Raw genomic sequence first — 17,330 nt, 5'->3', positions numbered from 1 at the left:
GGGCGCCTGGGTGGCTCAGTCGGTTAAGTGTCCGACTTCGGCTCGGGTCATGATTTCGCGGTTCGTGGGTTCAAGCCCCACATCGGGCTCTGTGCTGACAGCTTAGAGCCTGGAGCCTGCTTGGAATTCTGTGCCTCCCTCTCTCTCCATTCTCCGCCTGCTCATGCTCTGTCTCTCTCTCTCCTTCAAAAATAAATAAAAACATTAAAAAAAATTTTTTTGAATGTGCTTATGAACAAAGACTGGGGAGAAAAACACCAACAAAAACGCTAAGACTGCTGAGTTAAAATGCAAGATTGTGAATTTTCTTCCTTTGAAATGTTTGTTAGAATATAATTTTTCCAGAAAGTAGTATTCAGGAACAGGAGAAGGTGGGGGACAACTTTCCAACACTGCACGGTGAAAGTCAGAAAGAAACCACTGTCTTATTTGCAGATTCAGATAATACCAATCCTTCCCGAGTGCCAGCTCTGTGCCAGCCCCTGCTCAGATCATTCCACAGCCGAGGAGACCCTTCCCCAGCACCCAAGGTAAAATGCTTTACTTAGCCAGATGAACATAAGAGCTAATGGCCTCCCAACAGTGTGAACTGATCTCAAAGGTAAAATTGTACGAGTTACAGCAAATACTTCTCAGAATCTTAAGTTGTCTTTTATTGACAAGTGACATGTGAACCATCAAAATATGTTTAACCATTCTGGATTGAGGACCAACTGTCTAAATGAAAGTCACAAGGGCACGTTTGGGGACAGATGCCAGATTCGGTTAATCAAGTCACTTCTCTCGAATTGCTCACATCCATTTGTCCGGTTCCATTCTTGAAAGTACTTAAAAGGGCAAGAATACATTAATGAAAACACTAAAGTGGACCAAAATATTTGACCCACTTGATTGCTGCAAATGTTTCCATTTTATTTTTGGAACAGTAATACAGGCCCTTGGTAAAACCTTCAAACCTCTCTACCGCTCCATTATCCTCCAGATTAAGAAATTCTTAATAAAGCATTTTAGCTCTAAAGTAGATTTTTTTTAATAAAAGTGGATTGAAACCAAAGGCTGGTATGTTAGAAGAGACATAACAAGCTAGACCTGGAGGTACAAGCTGTGTAAACTCTCCTTGTAGAGCAAAAGAATTTTTGAACTAAATCTAGAACCAAAATTTGGGGGATTCATTTAAAATTATCCTTACTATAGGGGCACCTGGGTTGCTCCATCAGTTAAGCATCCGACTTCGCCTCAGGTCATGATCTCACGGTTAGGTTCGTGAGTTTGAGCCCCACGTCGGGTTCTGTGGTGACAGCTCAGAGCCTGGAGCCTGCTTCGGATTCTGTGTCCCCCTCTCTCTGCCCCTCCCCCACTCGTGCTCTCTCTCTGTCTCTCAAAAATAAATAAATGTAAAAAAATTTTTAAAAATAAAATAAAATTATCCTTACTATAAAATTCAGATTATAAAAGTGTTGATTAATTTAATTACAGAAAGTGATTCAGAAAACTAAGTTCTAGAATCCAGTCTTTTATTCGGATGTTTTGGATCATTTACTCTCTGTCATTATTTATACTCTGATATACACTGAGACATGATCTAATAGAGTTCCTACAGAAAAGAAAACACAAAAAAATATATTTTGCCCCTTGAAACAAATTTATAATTCCTCAGTACTTACCACACGTGTACAATTAAAATCTATAAGGTTACTTAGAAAAAGGATTCCTCTTTTCTCCCCAAAACTTTTAAACGTTAAGTATAAAACTCCCTATGCCCACAATCTGATAAAATAGTGGTCTGTTTTAGAAATAAGGATGCATTGTGGTGATTTGTATTGCATGTGAATTATATCTCGATAAAAAATAAGAAGGGGGGAGCCTGGGTGGCTCAGTCGGTTGAGTGTCTGACTTTGGCTCAGGTCATGATCTCACGGTTTGTGAGTTTGAGCCCAGCATCAGGCACTGTGCTGACAGCTCAGAGCCTGGAGCCTGCTTCGGATTCTGTGTCTCCCTCTTTCTCTGCCCCTCCCCCACTCATGCTCTGTCTCTCTTTGTCTCTCAAAAACGAATCAACGTTAAAATTTTTTTTTATTTAAAAAAAATAAGAAGGCATTAAATAAAACCCAAGACAATTATACTTAAAAGAAAGGAGCTGATCCGAGGCATTAACCCAGAGAACACAATTCTCAGCTCTGCAAAGTACCTCGAGAATTTCCAAGATCGACACTTGCAAACAGTACCAGCCTGAGTTATTGCTTATTCAGAAACTCAATTTTTCATGCCTGATATAGTCTACTTTGATGAAAACGTGCTTATTTTTCACAAATTTCTGAAATGGCATCCATCACCCTCTTTACCCTTAGTAACTGTATTTTTCTTAATACACTCTACTGACATTTCACCCAAAGCAATCTTTTCCTTTAAGAGGCTTTATCTCATTTCCCAAAACAGAAAAGCATAAAGCTGTAAAGCATCCTGTACTTCCTTAGGGGAAAAGCCACATAAATAAAAACATATGTTCACAGTTAGAGAGTAAGGGAAGGAAAGGACAAACTCTCCAGAATTACAGGAAATTATTCTCCCACCTCACCGGACCTCTCTTGGATTTTTCAATACACCATATGTGCGTGAGCGTGCGCACGCGCACACGCACACACACACACACACACACACACACACACACACACAGCAAACTGTGATGGGTACACAGCCGGGGGAGGGGGGGGCACTCCAGCACCCAGCTCTTACCCCAGTTTCTGTACAAGCTGCAGGTTGAAAGCACTCACTGTGGGGGCCCTAGTGGCAGCCCAGGGCGGCTCCTCATGAGGCTACAGGTGCCTTCAGTATCAGAGCCCCATTACATTTTTGCAATGTCCGCTACTCAAAGTATGACTCATTCTCCCCTGGGAAGGCTTCCCCATTCTCTTGAATTATCTCCTGTGACCCTTGAGGACCTGTATGTAGATGTCCAGGAAAAATGATCTGCCTGAAAACATCCTGGAGGAACTTCAGGCAGGCAGGAATTCTGGCCCAGCTCAGCCTGCACCTTCAACGGTGGGAGAGCTTTGTGGACCCAGGAGATCAGAGAGAGATTAAGAGAGCAAAAGTATCAAACGGTGATGATACACACCTTAACGCAAAGAGATGTCCTGAATAATGCAGCTCTCACTGCTCCTGACTTTGTTGGTTAAGTGGCCCAAACTGATCTGTCAGAGTCAGTCACTTTAAGTGACATGCCTTGCAGAAACTGTAAGATGTGGAGCCTTGCACCCATCAATTTGAGGTACTTGTTTAGGAAAAAGCCAAGATGGTTTTATAGAGCGTTTATTTGTATATGACACTTAGGGCCAAGAGCTCTTCCCAGTGACCGCTGGTACCTCCGTGTAAGCATAACCAGTACCAGTAAGGCTTAAGGTCCAACGGGCACCATGCCAAACACTCCAAAGGGCCAAGGAAGGACCCATGAGTTCCGATGGTGGCTGGTTTTCCCATGAGTCCTCCCAGTAGCCTATAATGAGAAGAAGGGGCAGCTCTGAGAGAGACTGGCAGAGGCAAACCGATGGGGGCCCTGGCCAGCCAACAGGGCAATGTCTCCCTTAGGGTTCTGCTCTGCAATGGCTGGGCAAATTCCAGTGTATCAGACTCAGCCCAGGGAGGCTTTGGTGTGCGGGGCTGGAGCGCCCCCTGCTGGCACCCACCACGGAAGAACACCCAGCCCCTGGAAGGCCCCTGACAAAAGTCTGCAGCTTAATGAGACTGTTTGGGCCACATCCATACTCACATACTTATTATCTTCGTAAAAATTTGGCATCTCCCCCACACACACTTGCCATATTTTACCTTAATAACATTGTCTGCGTTCTTTAGAATATACAGAACATATGAAAATAAATCATACCTAATCCCATCAGCAAAAATAACTACTTTCAACATCATGTAATATGCACAATTTGAATCTAGCTGAGATCACGCTGTGGGGCAGTCATTGCCCATCTATTCTCTCATCCATTTCCTGCCCTTGGCTCGAATGCCAACTGGCTTCTGGCTAGATTGGCTAATGGGAGACCACTGGTAAAAGCTTGGAAAGTGAGAAGAAGGGATAAGATATTTGTCCCTTCCTCTGCTTTGAGGAGGAATTTTCCACCAGTGGCTGCATCTCCTCTATGGTTCTAGATTCCACCAACTGCCCAACTTCTGGCACCTTCTCCAGTCCTGGGATTAAAGTGGCTTATTTCTGGGTTGCTTCTACATAATGATTGGCTTCTCTGCCTTTCCATCACCTGTGAAGCATTTTCTACAATAAATTCCCTTTGCTTGAAATACCTAGAGTGGTTTACTTTTCTGATTCGATCCTAGCTGAGATATGTCACATCAATAATTTTTACTTTATCACTCAATATTATTCTATAAAAGTTTTCCTGCATCTTTAGTTCTTGACAAGTCTTTCTCAATGGCTGCATAATATCACACTACATCACACCTTCGTTGACGTGCATCATTCGGGTTTCCAATGTCTGCTAAAATGTAACATTGGTATGAAAATCTTCATGCATACGTTTATAGCTACATTTCTAAATGTTTGCTTCAACTGGATTCTTGGAAAGGATTAAAAAGGAATGATCCATTTAAAGATTCTTGGTAAACACTGCCCCAAAAATCCCCAGGAAGAAGGTTACACCAGTTTACAATCCAGCCAGAGGTCTAAGAGAGTTTATTTCACTATGCTCTCTGCAACTCTAATCGCAACATTAATTTATTTGATAATTTGGTAGGAAAAAAAAAAGACGTTGTTGTTATTGCTTTAACTTAGATGTGCTGTGTTTTCATTGTTAGTGAGGTAGAACATTTTCCAGGTGTTTATTAGTCGTGTGCGTTTCCTGTTTTGTAAATTATCTATTTTACTATATACAGTTCTTAGTCATTCTCTTATCGACTGGGGCATCAGTCAATGTTCTAAGATGCAAACAACAGGAGTTAGCTCTGACCAAATTAAGCAGAAATGGGGTTTATTCAAAGCACATTATGCAGCTCCAAAATGGATAGGAAGGCTAGAAAATTAGGTTCAAAAATAGAACCAAGGGAACCTGGTAAGCTGGAAATATGACCAAGAACTTATCCCTGAAAAGGTCTGAATAAATGCCACTATTGATGCTGCTGTCCTGAGTGTTGTTCTTGGCATTGCTGCTGCCCGCCACCGAATTCTAGATGCCACCAGCAGAATGAACACTAAACTCTTCTTGTATCTTTGTCATTCCCTGTGACAACTTGCAAACTCTGCGTCAATTCCTTCTCTCTTCAAGAAGTGGAGTCTATTTCTCCACCTCTTTGAACCTGGGCTGGCATTCTGACTTGCTTGAAGTAATAAAAGTGAGAGTGACGTTGTACAATTTCTGAGGAAGCCTTGCAGCTTCCACAAGAATGCCCCTTCCAAGACTCCAGCCGCCATGCTGGGAGGAAGCCCAAGATGGCACGTACAGACAGAGTGAGAGAACCAGGCACTCCCAAGACGTTTCAGTCTCAGCCAGCTTGCCCCAGCTGAAGCCACATGCAATGGAGGTGAGTTATCCCACCAACGTCTGAGCAACTTATAGGACTGTGTGCAAATGAAGAGTGGTGGTTGTTTTAAGCCGCTACGTTTTGAGTGATTTGTTATGCAGCAATAGATAACTGAGACACCGTCTTTACATTCAAATCCTGGGCAGGAACAGCCAATTGGCAAAGCCTAGCTCTGTGCCTTGGTTGCCAGAGAGCAGGGAGAATGGACATTTCCACTTCAGTAGAGAGCAGGGGAACTATGTCCACAGCAAGTTCCTACAGTGAAGAATTCCCCAAATAGAAAGAGGGGGTTCAGAGGGTAGGGGAAAAGAAACAAACCAAAAATAATCTGTCAAACTCAGTACCTGCCTTTTGTATCTGTATTTATATACTGATTTCTCTCTACAGATATTGATAATTGTGGCTCCTTCCCACGAATTACATTCATTACTTTCATTTTATATCTTATTGTATTTGTAGGACTCTTATATAATGGGTCGCTTTAATGGAAACACTTTCAAGTTAACTGGATTTAGGAAGTTTCAGAGTCCCTGCCCTTGGGGTAACTAGTGACACTGCATAATGCCTCGGACAAAATACCCACATGAGAGGGGTGCCTGGGTGGCTCAGTCCCTTAAGCACCAACTCTTGATTTCAGCTCAGGTCATGATCTCATCGTTCGTGAGGCATGGAGCCTGCTTGGGATTCCCCCTCTCTCTCTCAAAATAAATAAATAAATAAACACTTAAAAAAACTACCCACATGAAAGAATGGTTCCTGACAGTGGCAGTGGAAGCTTCTCTCCCAGCCCAGACTTGCTGTGCCCTGACATGGGAAAGAAAACATCCCGTCATCCTTAAAGAAAGTCTTCAAGTAAAGTAGGAAGCTCCTTAGAACTGCTTCAACAGACTCTTCACTGATATCCCTGGCCCAGGCTCTTCCTCATCCATCCCACCCTCCTCCCTGCAGCCAGCAAGAACGCTGATCATGCCACTCCGCTGCCAATCACCCCCACTGTGAGAATTAAGGCCAAAGTCCTTAGCTTGGGTGAACAGGGCCCTTCAGTATGTGTCCCCTGCCTTCCATCTCTTCTCCCTCTGGAGCCATTACTGGTCAGCCACACATAGTTCCTCCAAGTCATCCGTACCCACCAGGTCCTCACTAGCCCTTGTCTTTGCACATTCTGTTCCCACTTCGTGGAATGCTTCTTTCCATCTCTTTCACTCTTCTCTCAGCCACTGCTTCCTGCCTGGTGGGCTTCTGCTCTTTAAGATTCAGCAACTAGAGCAACCGCTGAGAAAGTCACCAAAATATATACAGTAAAAAGAAAAAAAAATGAAAAAAAAAAAAGCCAGAGGAATTAAAAAGGTTTGCTAAAAAATATTTATTTAAATCAAGACAGTAAAGAGGACCAAAACAACAACAAAAAGGAGACAATGAAAACACACACCCATACAGAAACTTGGACATGATGGTTCACAGCAGCATTAGCCACAGAAAATGGAAACAACCCAAATGTCCATCAACTGACAAATGGATAAATAAAATGTGGTCCAGCCATACAACGGAATACCATTCAGCAATGAAAAAGAAAAAAGAAGGACTGATCTATGCTACAACATGGACAAACCCTGAAAACCTTATGCTAAATAAAAGCAACAAGATACAAGACCATATATTATAAGATTCCATTTATTTTTTTTTTCAACGTTTATTTATTTATTTTTGGGACAGAGAGAGACAGAGCATGAACGGGGGAAGGGCAGAGAGAGAGGGAGACACAGAATCGGAAACAGGCTCCAGGCTCCGAGCCATCAGCCCAGAGCCTGACGCGGGGCTCGAACTCACAGACGGCGAGATCGTGACCTGGCTGAAGTCGGACGCTTAACCGACTGCGCCACCCAGGCGCCCCATAAGATTCCATTTATATGAAATGTCCAGAAGAGTGGGAATCCATCGAGACAGGAGTGAATTCACGGTTGCCTAGGGCTGGGGCGGGAGGTACTGGAGGGACACAGGGAATGCCTGTTAACGGACACAGGGTACCTCTTTGAGTTGATGAAAACGTTGTAGAATTGACTGGGGGTTCCATAGCTCAGTGAATATACTAAAACCCACTTATTTGTACACTTTAAATGGGTACTTATGAACAGGACTTCTATCTCATGAAAGCTGGAAAAATTTTTCAACTTTTTTTTTTTTTTTTAAGATTCAGCTAAATGACCACCTACTGTACCAGTCTTTCCCTGACTTCCCCAAGCAGAACACACACATACACTTATCTCAAGTAAACCTATATGGCATTTCACTGGGGCATGCCAAATTATCCTAACAATTTTTTCTTTCTGCAAATTCCAGGATAGAAATTGACATGCCATTTTAAGAAAAATGTTATGGAAAATAGCATACGTATAAAAGTAGAGACCAGTGAACCTCCATGTTATCTATGACTTAGCTCATGGTTTCTGCATCCACTGTGCACCCCCACCAAATTGTTTTCAGCAAGAAACCTGGAAACTGTAAGTCCAAAGCAGCCTAATAGCAATGTGACATTTATTAAGTGTTTTATGTGCCTCTAACTGGTCTAAACACTTGGCATGAATTAGCACTCTTAATCCTCAGAACAATTCTAAAAGGTGACATTATTATACTGTGAAGAAATCAAGGCTTAGAGGTGAAACAACCTCTCCAAAAGCTACTACGTGGAAGACTGATATTCCAAACCAGGTGACTATCTTAATCACACATACCTCTCTGAGAAAAAGCACTATAACGCAACTAATCACTTAATTCAGAAGCTGAAAGAATGGTATTCTGTTCCCTGCAGTTAAGGCTACTTACAAGGTCAAGAAGCACAGATGACGTACAGATGGCCTCAGTCTAAACTGGGGCTACTGAGTGGACCCCCTGGGGAGCCCTCCATTTGTCTCAACTCTGTGGGCTCTAAGAAACGTCCAAGGCCACAGGAGATCCTCAGGCTTGCTCTAAGATATCAAAGGAGCCTTTACAAAGACAGAACAGGGGTGCCTGTGTGGCTCAGTCACTTAAGTGTCCGACTCTTGATTTCAGCTCAGGTCATGATCTCATGGTTTGTGGGATCGAGCCCCACATCAGGCTCTGGGCTGACAGCATGGAGCCTGCTTGGAATTCTCTCTCTCCCTCTCTGCCCCTCCCCTGCTTTCTAGCACACACTTGGTCTGTCTCCCCCTAAACAAACCAGCAAACAACAAAATAAAAAGCCAGAACAACACTACCAACAACAACAAAATAAAAAGCTGGAACAAGGACAACACTGAAATTGTCTTAAATTCTAAAACTGTGCTCACCAATACTTTAGCCATTCACCAGTGTGGCTACTGAACACTTGAAAAGTGATGAGTCCAAACTGAGATATGAAGTAAAATACATACTATGTTTTGAAGACTGAGTACAAAATGTCAAATATTGATTACATGTCAAAATAGTAATTTCTTTTTAAGTTTATTATTTATTTTGAGGGAGAGAGAAAGAGCTCGCACAAGAGGGCAGAGGGAGGGAGGGAGACAGAATCTTAAGCAGGCCCCACACTCAGCGCAGAGCCCAACACAGAATTCGAACTCACGAATCGTGAGATCACGACCGGAGCCAAAATCAAAAGTCAGATGCTCAACCGACTGTGCCACCCAGGTGCCCTTGAAATGGTAGTATTTTAGATATGTTGGATTAAATAAAAGATGTTATCAAAGTGCATCTCGCCTGTTTCTTTGCACCTTTTTAGCGTGGCTAAAATCAGATCAGAGCTCTGGAACCTTCCGAACTCATGCGGGACTGGAGACTGGTCCAACCCGCCGCTGAGAACGGCTTCTGAAATAAAATGTAGATGAGCACAGCTCTACTTGAAACTCAGACCAGGGCACCCCCGAACCTGGGAATGCCCTCAAATGTAGTTCTGTCACCAGGGAGCCATTCTGGAGTCTTACCGACACGAGGCCAAGGCCTACAGAGAGGCAGCCAGGGCTCTAGTTCCTGGAGACGGAGCTGTTTCCTCTCCCACCTTGCTGCTGAGCAGAGATACTTCTCAGTGATCTGACATAAAGGAATCAATTTCAATGCTGAATTTATCTCGTGCATCATTCTGCATAATGTATTGACCACGGAACACTGGAATTGCCTTCCCCGGGAAGGCCTTTCCCTCCCTCTCTGGATTCCAGCCCCATCCCACCGCCCACATGAACACACCCTTCACCCTTCTCAAAGCACCACTACAGATGTTTATTTGCAGAGTCAACATGGGCACATTTGAATGCTAGGCTCTGTTGGAGTGTGCTGCTGCCCTACCAGACAACCTGGTTACCAAAAAAGCAGAGGCACTGAACCTATGACAAAAACATCATCTGATTACCGGGTTAGCGGGGAGTGGAGACTGATGCAATCCTAAGTCTGGCTGCCTCAGCTGCCAGGTGTGACAGGCAGTGAGCAGACTTAGGCCTTTGAGAGAGTTAGGAGGCGCGGTTGTCATGGCATCAATGACGTCTTTGAAAGCTGGAGCCACGTCACGGGTATCTGTGGCCTGACTCCTTCATCCCAGGGTCCGGTACACAGCAAGTGCTCAATACTTGTTAATCAAAGAGAGAAGAGGTGATCAGAGAATGCCCAGGCCTCCTGGATCCTGGGGTCCACATATCCTGAGAAGGAGAAACGTAGCCCTGTACCACCAGCTCTCTCGTCGGGCCTTGGTGCTGCTACAGGCTGGCCTGGCACCCACAGCAAGGCTGTGGTGTTCTCCTGGGGAACATCAACAATTTCACTCCATCAGACACGACTACTCTGTGACTGTGACGGACGAAGACAAAAACCAGACGACTCCATAACTACATCTCACCGTAGACCAAAACTGAACGTTGTCCAAATCACAAAAAGGACCAGACGTCCCCATATTCTGGCTGAACGACTTCTGCTTCCTTATCAGTCCCAGATTTTTAGCCTCATCCTTCTCACCTTCTTGATAAAAATGAAAATACCGAACACAGAATTTTCCTGCTTCCAATCCAGTTCAATCCAATCCAATCCAATCCAATCCAATCCAATCCAATCCAATCCGGAGCAGAGCCCCGCTTCCCTGAGCCCTCCTACAAAGCACCAGACCCAGGCCCAAATCCCCTAGGCCCCAACACCCTCTGACTGAGACACCCCACAGCCCTGCCTGGCATGTTGACTTCCCTAATTCAATGGGTCAATAAAACCAACTCCGTCCAACCATGCGTTTCTGAAAAGTCTGGCTAAAGGGAACTAACAATCTTGGCCATAAACACCCTTTCCCAGGAGAGCCATACTGCTGGTTGTCGCTGTGCCTGCCTACCTACCTATTCCCCAGGCCTGGAAAGGAAAAGAGGGAACAAGCATGGGGGAGGAGAAAAGTCAATGGTGGCAGATGAGGAGGACTTCTCCAAAGTGCACTTTTCCATGGCCCACCCTAGGTTGGTGCAGTGTTCTATTCCTTTCTGCCATTAAAGCTCATCCAGAGACAGAAATTAATATAATAGGATGACTCATGAACCTACACTCACACACACATACACACACACAAATAAATAAACCACTTCATTAACTTCGGTCCTTTAACAAATTACTTGTGGCTCAAGTTGCAAATGATGGACACAAGAATTAAGGAATACAAACTATTCAGAGTCCTACAACCACCTTGAATTAGGAGTAAGGCCTGGAGCCAGTTAGGTCTGGCCTGCCTTCCAGTGTATGACCTGAACAAGTTAAATGAAACTTCAGTTTCTCACTCTGCAAATTAAGAGAATAAATATTATGAAGTTGTCCTAAGGTAACAGGGCAAAGGCCCAGAATAGCACCTGGCACAAGGGGAGTGATGACAGGTAGGGGGCTGTCGCCAGTCACCTGATAACCGTTTTTCCCACCTACTCGCCCACCTCTTCCCCACTATGCTGATAATTCCCTCATATCACAGTGCCATCGCGGCATTCCTCGGTCAACCTGTCAGGCTCATCCACCACGGCGGAAGCATCTAGGGTGTGAGAGGGGTCTTACTAGAAATTGGCGCATGATGGGAACTTCAGAAAAAGGTTGGTAAGTGAATCAAAACTTTATGAGCTCTAGCTGAAACCAAAATTGAATAGGTTTTATTCAAATGCAAGTGATCCCCCCTCCCATATGCCTCCCCAAAGTGTGGCAGCTTAACTCGGTTATAACCTTTCCCAAATGCCAAACCTGCAGCTTGCCCTGTGCCCCTTGGATTCATCGTGTGCCTGAAAATATTTTCCACTCCATGTATCACCTGCAAGATCACATTTTATTACAATTTTATTGAAGAACCTTCAATCAAAATTCACCTCTAGAACAAAGTGCTATACGTGTGCCTACAGCACGGCGGATGTTTTATTTCAAGAGGAGAACCTCACAGTAACTCTCTGGAGCTGCAGTCTGGCCACAGGTGCAAACGGCCCTGAAACCCACTGAAAATGTCCACGGGATGTGGAGCATGCAGGTGGCTTTCAGACACCCAGTTTAACTTTGTTTATCTTTATCCCTGAATTTAACCCATGCCACAAGAGCTTTAAAGGATTTCAAAAACTGGTTCTATCAAGTTTTCTCAGCTAAGATCTGATGCCCATCTTGTACAAAATTCATCATCTAGTCCAGAACAGGCTTGAAGAAAACTAAAAGCACTCCTAACGATAGGTTTCCTTAGCAAGTATGAGGCAACCATTTTTAAAGAGCATCCTGGGGCACCTGGGTGGCTCAGTAGGTTGAGCCCCTGACTCTTGATTTCAGCTCAGGCCATGGTCCCAGGGTCGTAGGATTAGGCCCCAGCACGGGGCTCCATGCGGAGCGTGGAGGCTGCTTGGGACTCTCTCTCTCCCTCTGCCCCCCTCCCCAACTTGCGCTGTCTTAAAAAAAAATAAAATAAATCTACAAAATAAATAAATAAACAGCACCTTAAGAGCAAAGAAAAAGAGAAGGAAGTCGGCAAGGAAAAGAGCCTCTTTAATGCTGGTTCTGTTAACTTTCATTGTGCCACCTGGTTTAGCAGGAACGGAGAGGCCAGCCAGCAAGCTTGGCAGTCACAATCCAAGCTTCAGGAAGGAGGGCAGGCTGAGGGAGAGGCCCACTCCGAGTCTCCAGCGAGGTCGGCCCCGGGGAGCCAAAGGCCGTGGGCATAAACACCTAGCAAGCTGCATTCCTCAGTCCCATCCAGAATTACCACCGAGGGGATCGTGGCCTTCCCTCTCCCTGTCTGTGAGGCTTTCTGGCAGTTCACTGCTCCCTGGGCACACACAGTCTGAATATTGGGGAGGAGAATAAAGAGGGAATACGGGTAACCTGCTTAATGCTTGTCAGCTTCTATGACTAATGGTCTGACTAACAGAACGCTTGGGGATAATCTGCGACTTCTGTTCAGCTGAGTTATCTTCCATTAACAAAGAAAATAGCGTTTGACAAAGGTCTGTGGAATAAAGTTGACATTGAGCTCTCTCAGAAATACAGGAACTATCAATCTGGTCTTTTTGGCTCAAGATTTCTCGAGTAAATTCCACCCCTTATCAAAAACCCAATGTACGCTGGGGAGCCATGACTGCAAACAGTAAAGACAAAGAGTCAAGGTGGCACCACACTGTTTTATTTCAACCCTCAAACAGTCCGAGGAGATGACAGCTTCTGACGCCCCATGCAAGTAATAATAAAGGAAGAGAAACAATAACAAAAAGACAAGTACTTCAAGGTATTTCACATTTCACAGCAGTGCTTTGGCAGGACTGGCAAGTATTTCTGGCCAATTGCTTCCCACAACAGGGGTCTGAAGGAACCCCCAGGTCTTAGCAAAAGAACCACATGTTCTCCCTGACGGTTTACACTCTGAGTCACTCTACACCACACTGCTCCACTCGCCAGACTTCTGTAAACCTCACCTTAAAATATGTACCTAAGTATTGTACGTGATCACAACAAAAACTAAAGACAAGACGGCGTGGTAGAAAAGTAAACTCTAATGTTTCCAGTAAGGCATCAGGGAATCACTGCTGGCTGGGCCCTTCATTTCACCAGTTTAAAGGAAAGTTTTGATTTACGTTTCTCAGCAAACCCAATATTCAGATGCTTAACCAGCAGGCTCAAGTTAAAAGTTTAAAAGACGGTTCCCTTTTTTTTTTTTTTTTTTGGTAAATGTTTCATATAAAACATGAAATCAAGTTCTACTTTATTAAAAAAAAACAGTATTTTTAATAGTAAAAATATATAGGTTTATATTTCTCTTTTTAAAAAGACATTAAATAACAATACTTCAGAAGACTGGATTTAACCCCCCAACCCCCACCCTGCCAGCTGTCTATCTGGCACAGAGACATTAAGGCAAAGGCTCCTGGAGAGGCATGTCCACCTCAGCTGTGGGCCGGGGGCTCAAGGTGAACACAGTTCGCTCCTGCACGGTCAACAGAAAGGCTTCTCCCTCATGTTCACGGAGCCGTCCTGCATCCCGAAGTAGACTCTCTCAGCCATGTTAATGAAAAGGCCTGTGTCCACCACGCCTGCAGGATGAAGGATGAAAATAAGCATTAAGTTTCAGCTCCCCAAGGCATGAAGGGTCAAGGATAGTAGGGTCGGTAAGGGCAACCACCATTAGCAGCACTGGACAAATGACAGGTCTGAAGTCTTTCCTCCCAGAACAATGAAAGAGATTCTGATCATTTTTATTTCTTCTTACAATCCCTTTCTCCCCTGCCATCTTTGTCTACCCAAATGTGCCAACTTTTTACCTACCTCAGGGCCTCTGCTCATGCTATTCTGTTTGTTGAACTAGTCGTCTTTGAGCACTTCAAGGGAATGGTGCTTCTCTTGTCCTTCAGGCATCAGATGACAAGTCTTCTCTTCAGAGAGCCCCTCCATTGACTAAGTAACCTCCACTCCCACTTGTTATTTTTTTTAATTGCAGTATAGTTGACATAATGCTAGGTTAGTTTCAGGGACACAATATAGTGACTCAACAACTCTGTACATTACACAATGCTCACCACGGTTAAGTGTAGTTTCCATCTGTCACCATATAAAGTTATTATAATATCATTCACTATATTTTCTACCCTGTATTTTTCATCCCTGTGCCTTCTTTATGTTATAACTGTTTAGACCTCTTAATCCCCTTCAGCTATTTTGCCTATTCCCCTATGCCTCGTCTCTGGCAACCATTGGTCTGTTTCTGTTTGTTTGTTTTCTGTTTGTTCATTTGTTTTATAGATCCTCCATGTAAGGGAAATATGGTATTTGTCTTTCTAGGACTATTTCACTTCGTAGAATACCTCTAGGCTCATCCACATTGTTGCAAATGGCAAGATCGCTTTCTTTTTTATGGCTGAGTAACATTCTATTGCACATATACACCAAATCTTTATGCATTCATCTCTCAATGGACACTTAGGTTGCTCCCTATCTTGGCTACTGTAAATAATGCTGCAATAAACATGGGTGCATATATCTTGCATGAGGGTTCCCTTTTCTCCACATCCTCGCCAACATTTGTGTTTTTTTTAACATCTGTTATTTCTTATCTTTCTGATTCTAGCCATCCTGACAGGAGTAAAGCGATACCTCTTTGTGGTTTTGATCTGCATTTCCGTGATGATGAGTGATGCTGAGCATCTTTTCATGGTGATTGTTAGCCATCTGTGTGTCTTCTTTGGGAAAATGTCTATTCAGATCTTCTGCCCCGTTTTAATCAGAGTGCTAGTTTTTTGTGTTGAGTTGTAAGATTCTTTATATATTTTGGATATTAACTCCTTACTGGATACATCATTTGCAAATATGTTGTCCCATCAAGTAAGCTGCCTTTTCATTTTGCTGATGGTTTCTTTCACTGTGCAAAAGCTTTTCATTTTGATGTAGTCCCAATAGTTTATTTTTGCTTTTCTTTCCCTTGCCTGGGGAGAAAGATCCAGAAAAAAATGTTGCTAAAGCCAATGTCCAAGAGACTACTGCCTACGTTTTCTTTTAGGAGTTTCATGGCTTCAGGCGTCCTTAACCCACTTTGAGTTTATTTTTGTGTATGGTATAAGAAAGTGATCCAGTCTCATTCTTTTGCATGCAGCCGCACAGTTTTCCCAACACCATTTACTGAAGACACGGTTTCTCCCATTGTATATTCTTGCCTCCTTTGTCGTAGGTTAATTGACCATAGACGCGTGGGTTTATTTCTAGACTTTCTATTCTGTTCCACTGATTGATGTGTCTATTTTTGTGGCAGTATCATACCATTTTGATTACTACAGCTTTGTAGTATATAGCTTAAAATCTGGAATATCTTCAGCCTTGTTCTTTCTCAACACTGCTTTGGCTATTTACACTCCCAGTTATTTTCGATCACACTATCGGCCTTAGAAGTCTCCCCCAGAGTTCAAGAAGACATTTGCAACGCATATATCCAACAAAAGACCCGCATCAAAATATGTAGACAGTACTCCCAATCAATAAGACAGACAACCTAGTAGAAAAACGGGCAAAAGACTTAACGAGGTACGTTACAAAAGAAGCTATATAAAATGGCCAGTGGACATAAAAAATGATGCTCAAACTAATTAGTGAAAAGAGAATGCAAATATTCACCGGAATGAACATAATGAAATTTGACTAGAATGCAAAGGCACTTCCACTCACTGACAGTGGGAGGAAACTGGCAAAATCATTTTGGAAAACACCTGTTAGTACATCTTCTAAAGCTGAACGTATTCATACCTAACAATCTAGCAATTCTACTCCTAGGTATATATGCAATTGTTAGGCACACACATGGTCATCAAAAGACACGTATAAGAATGTTCACAGCAGCACTTTTTCTAATAGCCTAAAACCAGAAACACACGAACGCTCATCAAGAATAGAATCTCCAGACAAACACTTTTTTTCACACACAGAAATACGATGGAATACTATTCCGTGATGCGAATTAAATGTATGCAACATTTACCAAAAATATTTACATATATACATACATGCCACAATGAATAAAACTGTTCAACTATCAGGAAAATAAAGTTTGATGAACGAGTGTGTAGGGGAAATTGTTAGAAGGGTAAATTGGTGCAATCCATGGAGGGCAATTTGGCACCATCTGACAGGAAAACATGGAGGGAAAGAAGGAAGGGACTTTTCACGGTTTACTCTTGTAACGTTGAACAATGTAAAATAAAACGAATTTTAAAATTAAAACTTCGCAAGAAGTCCCCCAATACATAAAGAAACAAAATCATCGATCGGTGATGAAAAGCCATCAAGCAGAAGAAAAAGCTGCCGAAACCTAGAGGTCGCTGGCACGGCCCTGCACCCACACGATTGAAGCCTCCCAAAGGAAGCAAAGTGGCCACGTAAGACCCAACAATTCTGCAATACAAGGTGACAGCTTCCTCCTGAGCCAAGAGAAAGTCAAACCAGGTTCAGAAAAGGCTTCGAAGAAAGAGTAGAGAGGAAGGACAGGAGTTGGTCTGATCTCAGAGCACCTTTGCTCGGGTTACTGACCATGCCCCAGTGGCAGAGAGGGCAGAGGTGGCTCACTGTGAGCACAGGGGCAAGAACCCGTGAGCTTTGGCCCTTCTATAGAGCTCTGTGCTCTGGGTGGAACCCAATGGAACAGCCAACAGAGCGAGTGAGCAGCCAAGCACCAGTCCAGCTGTCCTCTGAGTGTCCACACACACACACACACACACACACACGGGCAAGGGCAGGGCGGTAGGGGCAGACAGGGAAACCTGCCCTCTTCCCTTCCCTGGCTTTTAGTCCAGCAGTAACAGACCAGATGAGGAAAAGGGGAGAGAATGGGA

At 43.7% G+C, this 17,330-nt stretch overlaps 1 protein-coding gene across 4 annotated transcripts in view; it reads right to left on the bottom strand.

Annotated features, from left to right (window-relative positions):
- RPIA (ribose 5-phosphate isomerase A) overlaps positions 1–17,330 on the bottom strand; it is a 163,554-nt gene that overhangs the window by 74,470 nt on the left and 71,754 nt on the right. For 3 of the 4 annotated variants that reach the window (XM_045054541.1, XM_019827555.3, XM_003984239.6), the window contains one exon: positions 13,126–14,051. The exons of the other annotated variant lie outside the window; for it this stretch is intronic. In XM_045054541.1, the coding sequence (XP_044910476.1) occupies positions 13,954–14,051 (98 nt within the window). In that variant the 3' untranslated portion in view covers positions 13,126–13,953. Of the gene's footprint in view, positions 1–13,125; positions 14,052–17,330 lie in introns of those variants that run through there. 4 annotated transcript variants of the gene reach the window in all.

This window comes from Felis catus, chromosome A3 (assembly GCF_018350175.1).
Source record: "Felis catus isolate Fca126 chromosome A3, F.catus_Fca126_mat1.0, whole genome shotgun sequence".
In the NCBI taxonomy this organism is placed as follows: Eukaryota; Metazoa; Chordata; class Mammalia; order Carnivora; family Felidae; genus Felis; species Felis catus.
This window is presented reverse-complemented; position numbering and strand designations above follow the sequence as displayed.